The sequence below is a fragment of the Pyrgilauda ruficollis genome, unplaced genomic scaffold (genome assembly GCF_017590135.1).
Source record: "Pyrgilauda ruficollis isolate IOZ18807 unplaced genomic scaffold, ASM1759013v1 scaffold45, whole genome shotgun sequence".
In the NCBI taxonomy this organism is placed as follows: Eukaryota; Metazoa; Chordata; class Aves; order Passeriformes; family Passeridae; genus Pyrgilauda; species Pyrgilauda ruficollis.
In genome coordinates, this window is record NW_024526044.1 from 1,510,046 (window position 1) to 1,528,496 (window position 18,451).

The following is an 18,451-nucleotide window of genomic DNA, read 5'->3' on the forward strand; positions in this document are numbered from 1 at the left end:
TAAATGTTAAAGGAGGTACACTATAAAGGAAACAAAGATAAAACACATTAAAGTAATTCTACCGAGAGAAGAAAAATAACTGTTCATTCCAGATGCATCCTAATGTGGTTCTTGCCAACGTTCCCTGGTACTTGGCAGTTTTAGGGGTTTGTATTTTCACATGGTGTAATTCAATTCCAAAAAAGATATAAAGAATTATGTCTTTCCTAGAGTTACTTCCCATTGAATCACCTTATCAGTCTGGTCTGGTTTGTCCAGTCTTAACTATTTCTGTCAATATGGCAAAACCAGCACCAGGAATTCTTTCAAAAAAGCAGACTACAGCAGATGGTAGTGTGATGAGTTTGGTCATCCCTCTGGCTTTTGGCTTTATATGTTCCTAAGAACCAGTCTGAGAAACCAAGGCAGATCCTGGTCAAATTCCTCATGCCTTCAACAAAACTCTCTAGTCCTTTCCCACTGAATTCAAGCTGTGCCCTTGCTCCCCCGATGCAGAAGGCTTTAAAAAGCTGTAATTGAGCTGTCAGTTTGAAGAACAAACAGGGGAAATGTACTTTAGGTCTCTGTTCGGGGGCTGTTTGCAGAACTGTCTGTATGTGCATGTGTGGGGGTCTGTGTGAACAGGAGGGGAGCTCCTTTCTGAGCCTCTGTGAGCTCAGCAAACCTTGCATGGGACCTGCTGATGCCTTCTGTGGGTTTGTTTTACAACCTCCTCAGGTAGAGCCTGTGGAGAATTTAAAATCATAAAGCTGGAGATGTGCTTGAAGGATATTCATTATACTTCTGGCTTGTGTTAGTCCAACTCCAGCTCATGCAGAATTAGTTCTTAGCTCCTGCTAGCTGCTCCTGACACACTTGAGTCGAGGCACAGCACCCTAATAAATGGTGTGGAGTTCTGGGGTCAGCACAGAGCACAGCTCAGGAAACACCTTCCTTCACACAGCCTGCTGCAGGGTAGCAGGAAAGTGATTAAATCTTCCCTAAGATAACGTCTTCCTGACCCTACACCCTACAAGAACCATGTGCTCACTTATTTCTCTTGGCTCAGGCCCTGCTCTCAGCGATGGCTCTGGCTGTGGTGGTGCCTTGGTAGGAAATACTGCAAGGAAATGGCTCTTTCTCCATTGGCCATATGTTCCTTTTCCTGGAGTGAGGAGAACTCCTTACATTTCTCTGTGTGATAGACAAGACAAAACCAGAGAATTTATTCAGGAAGCAGAATGTGTCTGTGTCACTGCTGAATTACTCACTTCTGGCTGTGGGATGCTTCCCTGTGCTCCTGCTGGAGGTTAAAAGGCTCTGGATAGACAGGAAAACTCTCACTTGTAACTTGCAGAATCTTTACTCAGATTTAGGAACTGGGTTCCCTCATCAAGATAAGTTGTTTGAAGCCCATACATTGAATTTGTTCTCAGATTTCTTTAAAGCTCTTCCTGTCCCTGCCCCAAACCCCTTCTGCCACTCTACAGCTTGCTTGAAGAAAGAGCTTGTGGTTTCTGCTGGCAGCTTTGGGCAAGCTCCTCATGGTCCTGCAGTTTTTAGGGAGGCAAAAGTAAAACCTTCAGTGGAACTCGGATGCCTTTAGCAGATGGGTGCAGATGGATAACAGCGCGGCTGAGGTCGTGTTACTACATGTAGGCTCACAGAATATTGGAGCAGGAATGCTACAGGCTGGATTCTTTTTTTTCCAGTTCTCTCTGCATTCACTGGTCGTAGTTTGGTTTTAAAATGAAAAGTCTCTTCTGCTTCAGCACCTCTTATTTGAGAGCATGTCACTGTGACCAGCTTTGTGAAGCCGAGCCAAGAAGCGCCAGTGCGAGGCTCAAGAAACCAGTAAAATTCAAAGAGAGATCAGAGCAGTAAAGGAATGGCAAATGTCCAGGGATGTTGAAATTTATGCTTAGAAAAAGCTCTTAAATGGAAGAAGGGCTTCACTACTCAAGCTAAGTTCTAGCTGTTACAAATCAGGCAACATCTTTTCGGGGAGCAGAGTATTCCTCGCCCACCCATGGGGGTTTTCACTGGAAATGTTTGCTGCTGGTGACTCTCAGGTGAGATGTTAGACCAGATGGGACTCCTGTCCAGTTCAAATTAGTAAATACATTTTTTTTTTTTCCTTGAGTGTGGCTGAAAAGAGATGGCATCAGGGAAGGAGTTTAAGTTGTTAACCTCAACTTTTTGGTTAACCTCTAAATTGAATGTTTAGCAATGTTAGAAACCCTCTGTCTTTTTCTTCCTCTGCTGGAAAAAGACCCTCAGAATGCTCCGTCTTTAAATTATTTCCATTTCTTCTTGGAAAACTTCAGATCCCCTCAGTTACAGGTAGCCTAAATATGATTTCAGTCTTCAAAGTGTCTTTGAAAGACTCTGCAGTCAACAGGAGGCCAGTTCAGACTGCAGAAGGGTCATTTTTTCTGCGTGGTGCTCTTGAGTCCGTGCCACAAAACCCACGTGCTATCTGTGATTTCACTTTCCTTAATTGCATTTTGGAAGGGAGATTAATTATATTACCACTAGAGGGATTACAGATATTAGACTGGCCCAAGTGTTTTGCCCTGAAACTCTTGTGGGGGTGGGTGGGAGAAAGTTATTTTCCTAATCTGTGCCCTGCTTTCCTTGTTAACTCTTTTTCCGTATTTACAGGTGCTGTGGGGCGTAAGTAGCTAATTAAATACGGTATTTGATAAAGTTGAAGGAAGTTTTAATTCCTGTCCTGTGGAGTATTGGTCTCCCCCACATAAACACGTTAGTTAACCATTACTGCAGAGCAGGAGTATTTTCAAAGGTGGCTGTTCCCAGCGGAACCTACTCATTTTCAAGCACGGTTTAAAGGGCAAAGACTGTCTGTTCTCTTGATAAGAATTTGGTTTTAAAGGTTCTATTTAGCTTTTAAAGGATACATTCATCCACTTAGAGATAAGATCTTGCACTAAGTGGGAGAAACCAGGGGAAAGGTCTCCAAAGAGACGGGCGAGAAGGAAGGGGTTAAAAGATGTCTGAAAGCGCTTTAGGAAATCTTTCTGACTGAATGGGTTTGGCGGCCGTGCTTCAGTGCTTCCTCGCCATGTGGAACCAGGCACCTCTCACCGCCCTGCGCTCACAGCTCCTGATGTCATGACAATGTGATCCCGGGAAACAGCTGGCACTGGATGCCCCCGATGGCTCAGGGCAGTAAGGGAATGGCAAAAATGGCAAATCCTCCACGTCCCGATGCTCGGACCCACCAGCATTCCCGAGCAGCACCTGGCTGGAGGGCTGCGAGTGCCCCAGTGCCTGCAGAACCCTGTGGAAACCTGACAATAAATCCATATATACACTTACATCCATTTGATATAAGTGTATATATGGATTTGATCCATGACATACCCTTTATATCTGAGTGCTCCACATACAGCAAGAGGGATCTTTCAAAAGCCCCCGAAGGTGCTGAAATCAGTGCAATTGCAGAGCCTGGCTGGTACACGCCGTGTAAAAAAAACATGGAGTGTTTGTGGAGTATATATTTGAGCCACAAACTTTTGTGTAAAAGTTTGTGGAGCTATATATTTGAGCCACACGCATCACAAGGGGTTTTTTTGAGTTTGGTTTTGGTTTTTTCTTTTTAAAGTTTTTCATACTTAAGACAGTAGCTTTTTCAAGAGGACTGGTACCTCCTAGGGTGTCCTGGAAAATAAGAAAGAAAGAGGATGATGTGATGCAAAGAGCAAATGCCCCGCAGCAGCCTGTGAAGACCTGAGCACACTTTAGAGGTTGTTTTGCTTCCTGTGGGGTTCAAATACCGCAGCAATCCAACTGTTTGGAGTCCAGACCCCGTCTCCTGGTACGTCCCAGTTTAAAGATGCAGTCTTGTCCAGTTCAGGCACAACATTTCGTGCGTATTATTTAATTCTTGGATTTTAAAACAGTCTGTGTTTGCCAGAAAATCAAAGCAGTGGTTTGATGAGTTAATTGATGTGCTGCTCTGTATTTATATTCAGGTTTTTATCTGTAAAATGTCTTTCCCCCAGCAGCATATAAAGAGCTGACAGTGCATGTGTCACACCGCGGAGGGATAGTCCATGGGCAGCCAGGGGATGGGAGAAAGTTGGGTTATCGCTGAGCTGCTTCCTTCCCCCTTAGGTGAGAAGGTAAAGTCATTTCCCCAAAGCCATCCTTTCCGGGGAAAGTGGAAGTAAAATTTTCACTGCCCAAATTAAATGAGAACCCACAGCATACCTCGAGGAGCGCCAACTGGGTTTGGTCAAGCCTTCCCCTGTTTTGTTAATTAGTAATAGAGTTTTTCCTGCAGATAACCCGATCTATCTGTTAATGGAGTTTAACGTACTAAAAGCCCAGCGAGCCGCCGCCGGCAGCGCAGCCCCGCAGACACAATGGGCACATTGTTCCCGGGGGATCCCTTCACCCCCCCCCGGCCTCCCCTCGCTCCGCCGGGCCCGGGGGGTTCCCGGGGCGGCAAAGGGTTAATCGGGGCGGCGGGGCTGCCCGGCCCCTCCCCGCAGCCGGGGCTGAAGTAGCGCGGCGGCGGCGGAGAGGGGCAGAGCCGAGCGGAGCCGGGGAGCGGAGCCGGTGCCGCAGCGCTGCCCGGCCCCGCCGAGCGAAGATGGCGAAGGCGGCGGAGCGGGGCGGTGCGCGGCCCCTGCTCCTGCTGCTGCCCCTGCTCCTCTTGCTCCTGCTGCTGCCCGCCGCCGCCCGGCCGCCCGCCTCCTTCCCCAGCGATGTGAACGGGCACAGCCTGCACCCGCCCTACTTCAACCTGGCCGAGGGCACCCGCATCTCCGCCACCGCCACCTGCGGCGAGGAGGCGGCGGGCTCCGGCAGCCGGCGCGCCGTGGAGGATCTGTACTGCAAGCTGGTGGGGGGCCCGGTGGCCGGGGGGGACCCCAACCAGACCATCCAGGTACGGCGGGGCCGGGCGAGGAGGGCGCGGAGCCCGCGCTCGCAGGGGCGGCAGGCGGGGTGCGCTCGGGTGCGAGCCCCCCTTTGTGCCTCCCGAGGGCAGCGGGGCTGGGCGGGCAGGGCCCCGCTCCCAGCCTGGCTTCCCACGCAGCCCCGGGGCGGAGCGGGTCCGGCAGCCGCGCGTGGGTCGGTGCCGGGGGCTCGGGGAGCGGTGGTGCCCGGGCATCCCCCGCAGCAGCGGGGCTGGGGGCACACACGTGCTCGGGCTCTCTCGCAGCCTTGCCGGGAGCTGCTCGCATGGAGCGCGGCTCGCTGCGCTCTCATTCTTTTTAAAGTTGCGGGTTCTTTGTGTTTATAAAATCCCGGGCGAACCAGCGCCTAAATTCGCTTTGGTAGTCAGGGAATCATTATGGTAAATGCGATAGTGATTACTATGATGCGTCTCGAACTGATAATATTTACGTTGATGTGTTTAAACTCCGCCGTTCCCCGTGTGTTCGGTGGGGCGTTGGGATGAACAGAGGGGAAAGTTACAAGAGCGGATTTTACAAGAGAATGTCAGGTGATTTATCTCAGGGGTCCCATTTTAAGCTGCCCAGAGGGAGCTTACAGCCAGGAATGTACGGCAAAAGCTGCAGTGCAGTGTAACAGCCATGGCTCCCTCGAAGGGAGGAAAGAACAGTTGTAAACGGGCTTGTAAAACACCAGGTTGGGTTGCAGGAGCTCCAGACCCAGTGTCCCCCCGAGGGCAGCCCAGGCTGGGAAGAACAGCTCTGATTTGAAATGCTGTCGCAGCCTGAAGCCACCAGCTGCTGCTCCGTGGTTTTTGCTGGCTGCTTGTGGGAGCCGTGGTGCCACTCACCTGTTGCGGTGGAGCAGTGGTGTTGTCCCTGTTGTACTAATAACAATGATGAGCAAAGGAAATCTGTCACTTTCTCGGCCTTTTCGGTGGGGGTGGCTTTGTTACAAGATCATCTCTGGAGCATTTTTCTCATTCTGGCCGCATTCTCCTGAGTTAGTGCTGCACTAGGAATTTTCCAGCTATTGTGCGGTTGTGACACGGAATTTTGCTCTCTGTGTTGTATAAATGGTTGAAGATGTCACTGGATGGCAGGAACCTGACGTGTCCTCCTGCGAGCTTTGCCACCTTTTAAAGCCATGTCTCACTTCATTGCACTGTAAAAAAGTGTAACTTAAAGAAACTTTGCCTGGAGTCCCAGTAGCAGGAGGCTTACAGGGACCTCCATGTAGTAATTGTGCCTCTGGTGAGGCAAAGGAGTAAGGGAAGGTGAAGAAGTAACTGCTGCTCTGTGCACTTGCAAATATGTATGTGAATAATGTGCCGAGCAAAACGGGGAGGATAAGGCTGCTTGGAAAAGCTGGGAAATGTGGGTGTGCATTTATCACTCCACGTGTGTCCATCTGTGCTCTGGCCACCCTGCTAGCTCAGCGTGGCAGCACTAAGGATGCTGCTGACTGAAATAAACCCTTCAGGCTGTACCAGCTCTGGGGGCAGCCCCAGCATCTCCCCCACTGCCAAACACAGCTCCTGAGTTGTGGAATTCTGCAGCCACCCCCTCCTGTCCCCTGTGCAGCTCTGGCACGGGGGGGCTTTGATGTGAGCACCACTTCCCAGGCCAGCGGGCTTCACTCACTCTGAAAGCTTTAGAAAATTCCTTTTGTAGTGGCTCCTTTCCATGACCACAGGCAGCACCTAAAAGGGAGGGGAGGAAACAGGAGGCATCAGAGCAGAGGTCAGAGTTCCCAATTCATCCCCTTTAGGGGTCTTGGCACCACCCGGTGACTAAAGCAAGGAGGGAGGTGGGAGGGAAGTGTTCAATTTGAGCAGACTGAAACAACAATAATGAACTCCACATGCATGTCCTCGCTGCCTGCGTGTCCTACCAGCCCAGAGTCCCTGCCCTCCTTCATTCACCTGCTCATTACTGCTCGTGTGTGATGTGGCATGAGGAGTTTTCATCAGGAGTACTGGAAAAATGCCACTTGGGACCCTGCAAGAGACATCCACATGCTGTGGTGGTGAAGGGACATTTGCTTGGTTAAAGACTTGGGATTAACATTAATACAATTGTCTAATAAATTAGTTGAGTCAGTTCTCTATTTTCTTCTAGTTTAATTTGACATTATAGGAGGCTTCAGAAAAGGGAGTTCGCCGACTTTTAAACATGATGGTCTTAAAATGTCAATAATCATTAAGTTTACTTCAGAAAACTGCCTTAAAGACACTTGCAGTGGTTTTGGCACAGCTTGTGGGAAGGCTGTAAACCTTTTCAAGGAGTTTCCTTTGCTTTATTCAGGGCTTTTTGGCAGAAGACTGCATTTCCAACTGTGGGGGGCTTTTCAGTCTGGAAGGATGTGAGGCACAGCAGCGCTGAGGTGTGCTGAAAGGGACTTGCCTTGGAGGTTTGCTTCCCTTGTCAAATTCACTCCTCAGTGTGGGTCAGCCCTGCCTTAATGGTAATGTCTTGAGGATACGGCAGAAGAGAGATCACAGATTTCTTTTTTTTATTTAAGCTTTACTGGAGGTGCTGTCTTCCAAGACAGACAAGTCTGCAAAGGCACAGCTGTGTGCTCATGTTCCCCATCCCACCCGTGTGCCTGGGGGCTGTTCCACAACCAGCAGGGATGGTGCTGCTCCTGAGGGTGGGGCAGGGCTGTAGATGATTATTTCAGATGAGGATTGTAGCAGTGAGGCAGGTTACTGGCATGAATTAAAGCAATTACAGACCTCAGAATTTAAGAACGTACGAGAAATTTGAGTGATTTCAAGGCAGTGCTGCTTGTGCCTGTGTTCACAGCGCTGCTCTGCACACTGAACTGCAGCCCTGAGCTGTCCCTGCCTGAGCAGTGTGGGCACTGACCAGAGCTCTGGCCCTCTCACTCTTCCAGGTGTTGATAACAGATGGAATCTGAAGCTGTTTCATCCCTGAATGTCTCAGAATTAAGTGGCACAGTGTCAGTGACCATTTGTGCTGGTGCCTCTTTATCCCATGTCCTGTCTGGTGTGTGGCAGAAGGAATTTGGCTCTCAGTGCTCCAGGTGACCATTGGTGCTGTACCTCTCTGTAGGTGTCTCAGTTCTGTGTTTGCACCTATGAAAGTGTTGGATTTCAGTGGTTTAACTGGCTGAAGACACAGGTTTGGAACAAGTTGCTGCCCACAGGAAAGACACATGGTGAGACAGCACCTGCCTAATTCTGTGTGAGCAGCTGATCTGCAGGGACAGCCCTGGGAGCAGCCTGCAAGCAGGCACTTTGTCTCAAACAGTATTTTTACACCCAATTTCCTGCCCTTTTCCTCATCCCCAGCAGCCCCATGCTCCCTGTGGCTTTCTGATAAATCAGGTGAGGGGAGCTGGTGTTGGGTCATGGCAGGGCCAGATGAACAGGGACAAAGCCACCTGTGTCCCCTGAGAGAGGTGCCAGCAGGGTGCCCAGCTGGTCTTTATGCTCAGGGGAAACTTCAAAGTTCCCAGTGCCCTGAGCAGGGTCAGGCCTTGCAGGTCTCTGGAAGCTGCCCCTCATTCAAACCCCTCCTTATCTCTCCCTCTTTGTGGTTTGCTCTGATAGTGGCAGTTTCATGTTCTCGTAGCTGCCCTGCGCTCCTTGCATTGCTGAAGTTCTTCCTTTGGCCATACCTTTGTAGTGTCCACGCCTCCACTGCTCTGGCAACCTGCAGGCTCTGCTAAGCCTTCAGCTCACTATTGCTTTTTAATTAAAATCCTCTTGCTGATGTCAGAACTTCCCTGTGGAGAACCTGACACAATGTGCAGGAGCCCGAGCTGCTCTAAAATACAAAGAGCTGGAAATGATTCTGGTCAGGTTTAGGTCTGGCTCTAATGAAACACTAATGAGCAACTGGTGCATCAGAGAGGCTAACCACATTTTGAACAGCAAACCTGTTCAGCTGTTGATGTGTTCCCAGCCCAGCAGGCTGCCCAGGGAGGGACAACAGCAGCATTATGAATGTGGAGCAGCTGATCCTAATTTTTACTCCCTTCTTACTCAGCTTGAGTCGACTGTCTCCCATCAATGTGAAGTCTGGGTTCAAAATGGTTTTTGCATCTGTAGCAAGAATTTAAAGTATGAAAGTACTTTTTTTTTTTTTTTTTTAATTTATCCCTTTTTTGTAACCTTGCCTCACTTCCCCCCACCTCAGTGTTGTGTGTCGTGCAGCAGAAATTTCCACACAACCTGTTGCACCGGTTCCCATTAAAGGTTTGAGCTTGAAGAGTTGGGTCAGTTTTATCTGGTCTGCTCTCCCTCCTGGCTCAAAGCATGTCCAAACCAGCCTTGTGACCCCTCTGTACACTGAGTGCTCCCTGCATGTGTGTCAGGGTTACCTGGATGGTTTCAGCTCCCCTTTTCTTTGGCCTTGTGCTTGCCCATCTCTATTTTCACATCTCTGTAGGAATTAATTTAAAAGTGTTCTTGTTCAGGATAACTTGTATTGCATAATTGTCTGCAACTAACAAAGCACGTGGTAGTGGGGAATGATGCTGTGTAATCTGCTTCATTTGCACTGAGATTCCTCGAGTTTGGAGCATCTGGAAATTCACCTGCTCTGCAGTGGCTCTGTCTTGCCTCAGCCCTGGCAGGGGCAGGAAGGGGATTGCCTGTCTTGAGATCTTGTACCTGGTGCAATATTAACGCTGGCTGCAGCTGGGACAGGCAAGGGCAGCATTCCTGCCTGGGGATAACTGTGCCTTTAAAAGGAAAGCTGCCTCTGACACAGCTCCCTTCCAGGCTGTTTGTAGCAGCAATTCAAGCGATACAACAGTGGCTCCACATAACAATTTGCCAGTTTTCAGGGGGCTTTGCAGGTTTCTTTGAGCGTGGGTCAGATTGATTTGTCCATTAATGAGAGAGAAAGAATTGCCCCTAACAGCTCAGGTCTTTGTGTGATCCTGCTCAGGAGGTGCTGTTAAAGTTGTGGGGTTGTTTTCTCTGGCAGCGTGTCCATGGAGCTGACAAAACCACCCGGGGCCACAAAAGCAAGGCAGAGAAGTGGTGGCAGTCCCTGGCCAGCTGACAGCTGGGGCTGTCCCTTCCTGGCCTCGCATTGCAGCATCATCAGCAAAAGGAACTTGGCTGCCAGACTGAGCTGGAAAATGTAGCTGAAAGAGCTATATTGTGAAATGAATAGGTGGACAAGAAACAGACTGGTGGGCAGAGGAGCTGCCAGTCTGAGTCCATAGAAATGACTGAATGGTTCAGGGCAGGGCTGGGTGTGAGTGGCAGCCTCAGCACAGGAGCTGCTGACCGTGGAGTTTGAGCCTCTGCTCTCCACTGCAGTGCAGTTCTCCCTCAGCTACTCCTGCTTCTGCTAACCAGTCCTTGGAGTCTGGGGTCCTTTGTCAGTGTTTTGTGTATCTGAAATTCAGAAGGGATGCTGCTCTGAGCAGCCCAGATTCTACACTGGCTGGTTGTGGGGATTTTGAGCCTTTTCATGTACCTTTTTGTACCCACACTTTAAACTGGTGTGAACAAAACTTTCTGTAACTTGATTTGCATTAGCAGGCTGTATTTTCTAAATTGAAACCCTGTGTTTTCTGAATTGCTTGATACCTGACTGCTCTGTACCACGTTTTTCTGGCCAGAGTTAAATGTTGTTTTTCGTACTTTCTGCCAGGGCCAGTACTGCGACATCTGCTCCTCTGCAAACAGCAACAAGGCCCACCCCATCACAAATGCCATTGATGGGACAGAGCGCTGGTGGCAGAGCCCCCCTCTCTCCCGGGGGCTGGAGTTCAACCAGGTCAACGTCACCCTGGACCTTGGACAGGTAACACAAATCCTTTCTTCTTTATGTAATAGACCATGCTGGTGAGGAACTGCTTTTCTGCTTCTAAAATCCTTTAGTGGACCTCGCTGGAAGCATGGGACAAAATCCACTCGTTTAATGACAGGGCAGGAGGCTTTGCTTAAAACAGGGAAGGGAAAACTTATTGTCTGTTTGTAACATTAACTAACTTGTGCTCTTTGTTGTTGCTGTTTAGATCTTCCCTAAAAGTTAAGTCACCTTATGTAGGTGCCATTCCCTTTAGGGGGTACCTGCTTCTCAGAGGTGGACACTCAGCAAGGCCTCACCCCAAAATGGGAGAATACAGCCCTGAAAAATTCAAGGCTCTAAAACTTTTAACTGATGTGTTTACAACTTTTTAAGAAACAGCAAATCCTTGCTGAAGGTCTTCTTATAAAAGACAAAGGATGACAATGGATGTTTGCTCTCTGATGGTGGCAAGTCAGAGAAGTCTGTGGGATGGGGCAGTTTTGGAGCTCACCTCTCCCCCAGGAGACCTGTTTGTTGTGATTGCTCAGCAGCCTTTTGGGAGCTGAGTCACAGCCCCTTTGGGAGTTTGCTTTGTTTTGCAGGGATTTTGAGATTTTTCAGATACCAAAACTTTACAGTGACTTCTCAGGTGGATCTTTCCCTTTCTCTGCTATAGTAAAGGCTCAATTTGTCAGTGCAATTCGCAAGATGCCTGACTCCAAATTTACATCCAGAGATGACCAGTCTGTATTGATGATGCACCCCCTCAGTTAGATGCCTCACACACACACTTCAGTCCCCAGGACTGGCTCTGCTCCACTCCCTCCCTTGCTCATTTGGAGTCTGCCAAACACCCTTCATAAATTTGTTCTCTCCACGAGTGCCAGCTGTCTCAAGCTGTGCTGTAGCAGCAGCAGTGAAATATCTGCACAAGAGCTGTGTGGGCAAAGCCTCCGGGAGCAGAGCCCTCCCCAGCCAAGGTGGCATCTGCTGTGTTTGTCTCTCAGAAACATCCCAGCTGGCAGGGATGTGCTGCTGGGTGGATGGCTTTGCCCTCACTCCCCCTGTGACCAAGGGCCAGCCTGCAATGTGGCTTTTGTGTCACTTCTCCTCTGCAGAGGGATTTTTGGAGAGCAGTTTCTCCTCCTCTTTGTCATTCTCCCTGGCAGATTTCTGGCTCCAGGCCAGAGCTAACCCAGCTGCACCGTGTGCCTGCAAGCTGCTCAGCTTGGCTCACCTGGGGACTTGCAGCCTTCAGAACTGCTGTGCTGGGAGCCAGAGCCTGGAATAATTTGGGAGGACTTCAGTGCTGTTAAAACTGAGCTGGTCTGCGTTGACATTCTCTCTCCTGAGTCTGTTTGCCCTTGGTACCCAGGCAGGTGGGATTGCACCATCATTTCTGCAGGGTTGGTATCAGAATTTGCATCTGTGGTGCTGGTGGCAGATACTTCACCTGGGATGGATTTTCTCACAGAACCTCTGCTTCCCTGTCACCTTTGCAATACATGATAGACCCAGCTGGTCCCAAGAGCAGCACAAGCCTAAATACCAATAAAATACAATACCTAAACACAAGCCTCAGCTGGTTTTAGTGGCTTCCCCTTCATACATGGCCTTATTGCATGTAATTGCTGTAATCACTTGTTTATGCTCCTGGTGAGAGTCAGTTCTTTGCTTTTAACTCCTTTGTTTTGGTAGGTCGGGCAATAGAAACAGGTTAAATGTTAGAGAATCGCCAATTTCCTCCTTTTGAAGTTGACTCTGGTTGAAAGGATAGAAGAGAGAAATTCTTGGGAGCCAGTGTGGTCAGCAGGGCAGGTGCAGGATCAGGCCAGTGTACCTGGCAGCCAGGCTTCCCAAATTCCTTGGATACCAGTGAGAACTGCACACCCTCCTAGGCATGTCTGACAGCAGGGCTTTTTCTTGGCTGGCAAACCAGGCCTCTCCTTGCTCTGTGTATCAATCCAGAGAGCTCTTGGACCAATTAAGGTTTAATTTAAGGGACTCACAGCCATTAAAAGCTTCTGTCCCTCTGGGGGCTCCTGAGTGCCTGGAGTGCTGATGGCACTGGGGGCACCCAGGGCTGGCACGGGGGGTTGTGGTGTCAGCCCCTTCCTCTGCTGCTGTGCTTCCCTGCTGGCTCCATCCCTCTCCAGCCATAAGTGCTTAATTACCAGCTGCAATTGGGTTTCTCCAGCCTTTGGCGAGGCTGTGGCAATTGGGAGAGGGTCAGTTAATTAAGCAGCCTGTTGCTCTTTGCTTTTTGCTGGCTGGGAGCTTGCTCTCCTCACAGGGGTGTTAAAATCCTGTGGGAAGGAGAGAAGGAGGAATATTCACAGCCAGCAAATAAGCTGCAGAATGGCTTGGGCTGGCCACCCAGCTGGTGTGAGGATATTAAACACTCTCCTTGCATCACAGTGCCAGCATCAGCCTAATCTTCATGGCTTCATCAGCAAGGTGGATCAGGGCTCCCACCGTGGCTTGGGAAGGGGCTGTGTCCACTTATCTGCTGGGGGGTTGGATGGGAATTGCTCCTGCTGGTACCTTGTCTGGCCCTGCCTCCTTGGGGAGGAGTGATTTTTCTTTTCAGAATTGGTGGGGGAGAAAGGCTGCAAGAAGAGGAAAAGTCACTTGAAGGTTTCCATGTCAGACCCAGGTCTGAGTGCCAGAAATATGACAGACAGCTCCAGGGAGGAAAGTTAAATGGATTTTAGGAGATGCTGAGGAGTATGGAGAGAGATTTTTTTTTTTTCTTGCTTTTAATCATGGCCTTGTGCTTAGCATATTTTGGATAAATGGCTGGGCCACTGCATGAATGTGGTGTAAAATATATCATGGCACCATATGAAGCAAAGCTCAGGTTTTGGGGAGTAGAACTGAGAGGACACTGCTGTCACCGGACTTGTCAAAATCCCAAAAAGTGGCTGTGCTACCTGGCATGGAGGGCAGAGGTCCACGTTGTGGTGGAGGCTCTTAAACCTCAGCTGCTCAGCTCCAGGCTCTTTCCTCTCCTGCCTGGAGCATCCAGGCCAGCTGGAAATGGGAACGTGCCCTGCTGCAGAGGGACAGGACACCATGACTCACTGCCACCATGGGAATTGTCCCCTGTGATCCTGCTGTGATTAAGTGCCACAGTGGGTGGAGGGGGAGGAAGGGGTGTGATGGAAGATTTTTTATTTTCCCCCCCCAAAAAGGTCGTTTGAGTCAGAGCTGACAGGGTTTAAGGAAACATGAATGGCTGGCTCCCTGCCAGAGCCTGACATCTTCCTTGCATGAAGGTGAACCCAGGCCAGCCCTTCCTTGGGATGTTTATGGGTAGTTGGTGCTGTGTGATAAACTCTGGGGGAGGAATGCTCACAGTCATGCAAGAGCAGGAGCTTCGTGCCAGTGCTTGCTCACGGTTAATTCCTGCAGTGGGAGGGTGGCTGGGCAGCAGCCCCCATCTCCCCCTGCCTCCTCTGCTGGCCCTGGTGACACCAGGGAACAGCAGGATTTCAGACTGAAGCTTTGCAGAGAGTTTTGGTTGATACCCAGAGGTGTTTAGTTGGGCAGTGCCTGACAGAAACGCTGACATCCATTCACTTCTGCTGAGGAGAGAGGAGAAGTCTCCTCCTTGGGAGACCCCCAGAGCTCCTTGAAATGCAGCTCCCTTTGGGCTTAGAAGGAGGAAAAGAGAATGTTGTATTCACAGAGATGGAAAGGAAATGAAAGGCATTGTGAGCCACGCTCCAGGGCCAGCACCAAGGTGGGTTTTGTACTCACTGGGATGTGTCTCAGCAAGGGAGTAGATTGATAACTTTTGGGGTGTTTTGAGAAGCACCTCTTGAGTTTTCTGGTAATTGCAGTGGGGTCTGCCAAAGCTGCTGCATTTTCTGGCCTCTGAACCTATTAACTTGTGCTTGCTAGGCTCTTCCACCTCCAGAGTAAAGGTGTTGATACACAAAGCACACAAGATGCTTCAGCCCTTGGCAACAGGCTGCTGGTCTTTCAGTGTGAAGCTTGGCTCTAAATGAGCTGGTGTTTTTCCTGTGGTGGATTTTCAGGACATAAAACTGCTTCCTTTCCCTTTTGCACTGCAAACGTGGCCCCTCAGGACCAGCTTTGCACAATGGTTTGATGTGCAGGATGCCTACAAATGTGCAGGTGTAGCCAAATGCCTGACTTGCATGAACAGTTCAATCCTTGGTGTGTGAGCTGTGTTCTTGTTAATGAGTATTAAATTCTTACTCATCTTTGGCAGATCTGGCCCAATGCTGAAGCAACACCGCTGATCCAGAGCATGGTACCTTGTGTGTAAAAACACCGACATTTTCTTTCATCTCAGTTTCTCACCTCCCATTTATTTTCATTTAGTTGAAATAGTAGTGGGAGCTGCTGGTGGAGGTCTTCAGGAGCCCTCTGTGAAAGGCATCTGGAAGGAAATCCTGCAGACTAATGGGCTTGAGGCTCACCTTGCTGTTCCCAGCAAAAGCTTTCAACGTGAAGATGAATCTGATGTTTATTCTCTGGCTTAATTAATTGAAAAATTCCTCTTGAGGGAGTTAACTCATGAAATCCCAAGAGAACACTCAGGGTTCTTCATGAATAAAGATGATATCCTAGAGGCTGCTTTCCCTAGGCTTGATGTGGGATAGGGGTGATGGTCATCCAAGCATTTTCCGCTGAAAACCTTTTAAATTTCTCTGTTTTTTCACCTTGTTGCTTTTGCACTTTCATTTCTGTTGCTTGGGAGCCCTCACAGCCTCTGGGTGATGAAGCTGCTGCTTGCATTTCCCTCAAGGGCACTCTTGTTCATTCTTGCTGTACACAGGGGGAAAGTTGAAGTCTCTTCTTTTCCTTTCCCTCACTGGGGATGTCTTCTGCAGCATTTTCCCCAGCACTCAGCCCTGGAAAATACACAGTGTCCATTTCTCTCAGGGCCACAGGCTGCCTTACCTGCCCGGTGTGTTTTCCATGGAGCATTTCAAGAATGGGCGAGGATTTGAGATTTACTTTTGTACATGGTTTTTACTTTTCTTCTCTTACTGCTGAGGAGTAGCTATTTGGTAATTACTCTTCCTTGGTCCTCACTGTGCTGGGGCACCACTGTGGGAAAGGGGTAGGAGAGCTTAGTGACATTTATTGTGAGCTTTTGCACCTTAAATAAAGGGCTGGGGCGTAAAATCTCTAACAAAGACGTTCTTTCTCCAAATTGTTCTCTGGCTTTTGGAGCAAAAGCAGCATTAAAAATAAAGCACATTAAGTAGGCTGAGCAGAAATCTTTTTTACTTTTGACAGCTGAGCCTGTGGTCTCCTCTCCTGTGTAGAGTCCTCTCCAATTGCCATAAAATCCTTCAAAAGGAGATCAGGACCTTTGTTATAGGCTTCAGAACTGTAGCTCCCTGATCTGAGATGGTCTGTGGCTCATGTTTACCTGCAGAGCATGTTCAGTGCTGCTGTCCTGGCCGTGGATGAGGGATGGAAGCAGGGTGTGCATTTGTAGTGCTTCTGGGAAAGGCAGAAGAGGTGTGACTGGGAGAGCGTGCAGCACTGGGAGCTGGCACCGAGCCCAAGTGGATGGATCTTCTCTCCCAGTTTATTTCACACTTTATTGTTTAAATTAACTTAGCTGTGAAGTCTCTTCTGTTTCTTCAAAGCTGAGGTTCCCCTGACCCAGACCAGCAGCTATTGAATTTTTTTTTTCTTTTTTTTGTGCTGATAAAGTGCGATTTTTGCTTTCACTTAGCACAGAAAGGTCGAGAAGGGCCATGTGCCAGCTCCCACCAGATTCCTGGCTCCAAGGGCTGTGTGGGAGCTGCTCAGGTGAGCGGGAAGGGAGTGTCTGGTTGTTAATCAAGTGGGGATCTGTCTCCTCTGGCAGCAAGAGCAGGCCCATCCTCTCCTTTTCAAACAGCCTTGCCAAATTGGATGCCAAGCTCCAGAGCAGCCAAGGCTGAAACTTCTTTCCTCTTTGTTGCTGTTGGTTGCTGCTAAAGGAAAAGATGTGCACAATACTGGCGTAGGTAAATCACTGGTGACACATGAATTTTAATTGTATTTTATGTTTATTCAAGTCATGAACCAAACCAGCACTGCTTAAAATCAGTCTTCCAGGGCTGCAGTGAGTAGGATTTCACTTGTTAACATCTGATTCCCAAAAGACCTGCCTTGCCTCACGTCTGCCAGGCTGTGAGCACAGGGAAGAGCAGGGCAGCAGGAGCTCTGGGCAGGTCATTCACAGTTGTGCCACCTTTTGTGGCCTCAGGAGGTTGTTTCTGCCTGTTCTTTGCATCTCATACAAATGACCCTTGTGCTTCAACAGCTTAATCTTCCCAGAGGCTGTGCTTGCTCTGCCTAGACCTGAACCAGGTGTTAAAATAAGCCTCAGCCTCCCCCCAGCAGAAGAGCTCCAGGTAATGACTGATGAAAGGATAATTGCTGGTTCTAAGAAATGCATGCATGATTTCCACTCTAGTTTCTCCCTAGGTGTTGTTGCCTATTTATAACGTTGGTGTGATGAGAAACAAAGAGGCTGACAGTGAGGTCTCCTGCCGTGGAGCTTCTTATTTCCTCCAGCTTGTCCCTTCTTCTCAACTCCCTGGGATCCTTCAAAGATTAGGAGAGAGCCTCGGGGTGAGCGTGGGCTGGGGAGAGGTCAGGCTGGAGTAGGGGAGGCTTTGGTTTGTAATGAATAGCTGGAAGGCAAGCCTGGTAATTTCTTGCTGTTCTCCTGGAAAGTGTCTGCTTGGCTGGGCTGGAGAACAAGAGCGTGCCTTGACTGGGGTGTGTGTGTGGCTCCACGTGCTCCGGGGTCAGCTCTGCCTGGCCGTGCCTGGCTGTGCCAGGCGAGTTAAAACACAGCAGGGCTGCCTGGGTCAGGCCCCTGTTGGTGTTGTTTTCCTCCCTCAGGGAGATGGTACAGGGAGCTTCTTGGGAATGTCCCTGGAAGCAGAGAGTTCACAGCTCGGGCACAGAGCATGCTGGCATCCCATCCAGTGGTTTAGTATTTTCTGTGCTTTGGCTTGTTCCACCTGCAGAATGGGAATATTGCATTTTATCTCCATCATTTTCTGTGCAGGAGCCTGTGTAGCACCAGGCCAATCTGTTGCAGAAGAGAATGATTTCTTGAGTCAAGCTCTTGGCTTGGCTCAGTGCAGCCCTTTTCCTGTCTGTCACTTTTTCAGCAAGTGAGAGCATCCCTCAGCCCTGTGAGTGCTCGTCTGTCTATGAACTCGTGTCCTGCACACACCCCTGAGGGCTGTGAGCCTGCAGTCACTGCCAGTCCTGCTCTTTGTGAGCCAGGCTCATCCTGTGGCATTGCACAGCCCGTTTGGTTCTGGATGCTTGTCCTGCTTGGGATGAGAACCCCTCAAGTGAGCTCTTCCTGCTTCCTGGGGCTGTTCCAGGAGCTGTCCTTGCCCTGCACAGCTCCAGCACAGCTATGTCCTGGCTCAGATCCACAGGGCTGGCAGGGAGGATGCTAAATACACTCTTGATCATCTGCCTAGTCAGCTCTGCTCTTTCAAGCCTGTTCTAGCCCCCTGCACCTTTCTTTTGATGCTTTACCAAGCCTGGCTCAGCCCTGCATTCATCTCTGCCTTATCCTTTTATTATAGTCATAAACGTGGGCCTTCAGGCTGTGCCCAGCCTTGATCCTCAGTTGTTTCCTGTTTTCTGGATTCAGTGCTCTTCACATTCCAGACTTCCCCTCCTGTGTGTAATGCCAAGCAGTGCAATAAACACTGCTTCCTCTTTGATGGCAGTAAAAACTGAGATCAGTAGGA

The 18,451-nt window shown here is 49.5% G+C and overlaps 1 protein-coding gene across 1 annotated transcript in view; it reads left to right on the forward strand.

Annotated features, from left to right (window-relative positions):
• Positions 1 to 4,558: 4,558 nt before the first annotated feature.
• Positions 4,559 to 18,451, forward strand: part of LAMA5 (laminin subunit alpha 5) — an 85,270-nt gene continuing 71,377 nt past the window's right edge. Inside the window, 2 exon segments of the mRNA XM_041478398.1 lie at positions 4,559 to 4,897; positions 10,548 to 10,700. Of these exon segments, the coding sequence (XP_041334332.1) occupies positions 4,601 to 4,897; positions 10,548 to 10,700 (450 nt within the window). The 5' untranslated portion in view covers positions 4,559 to 4,600.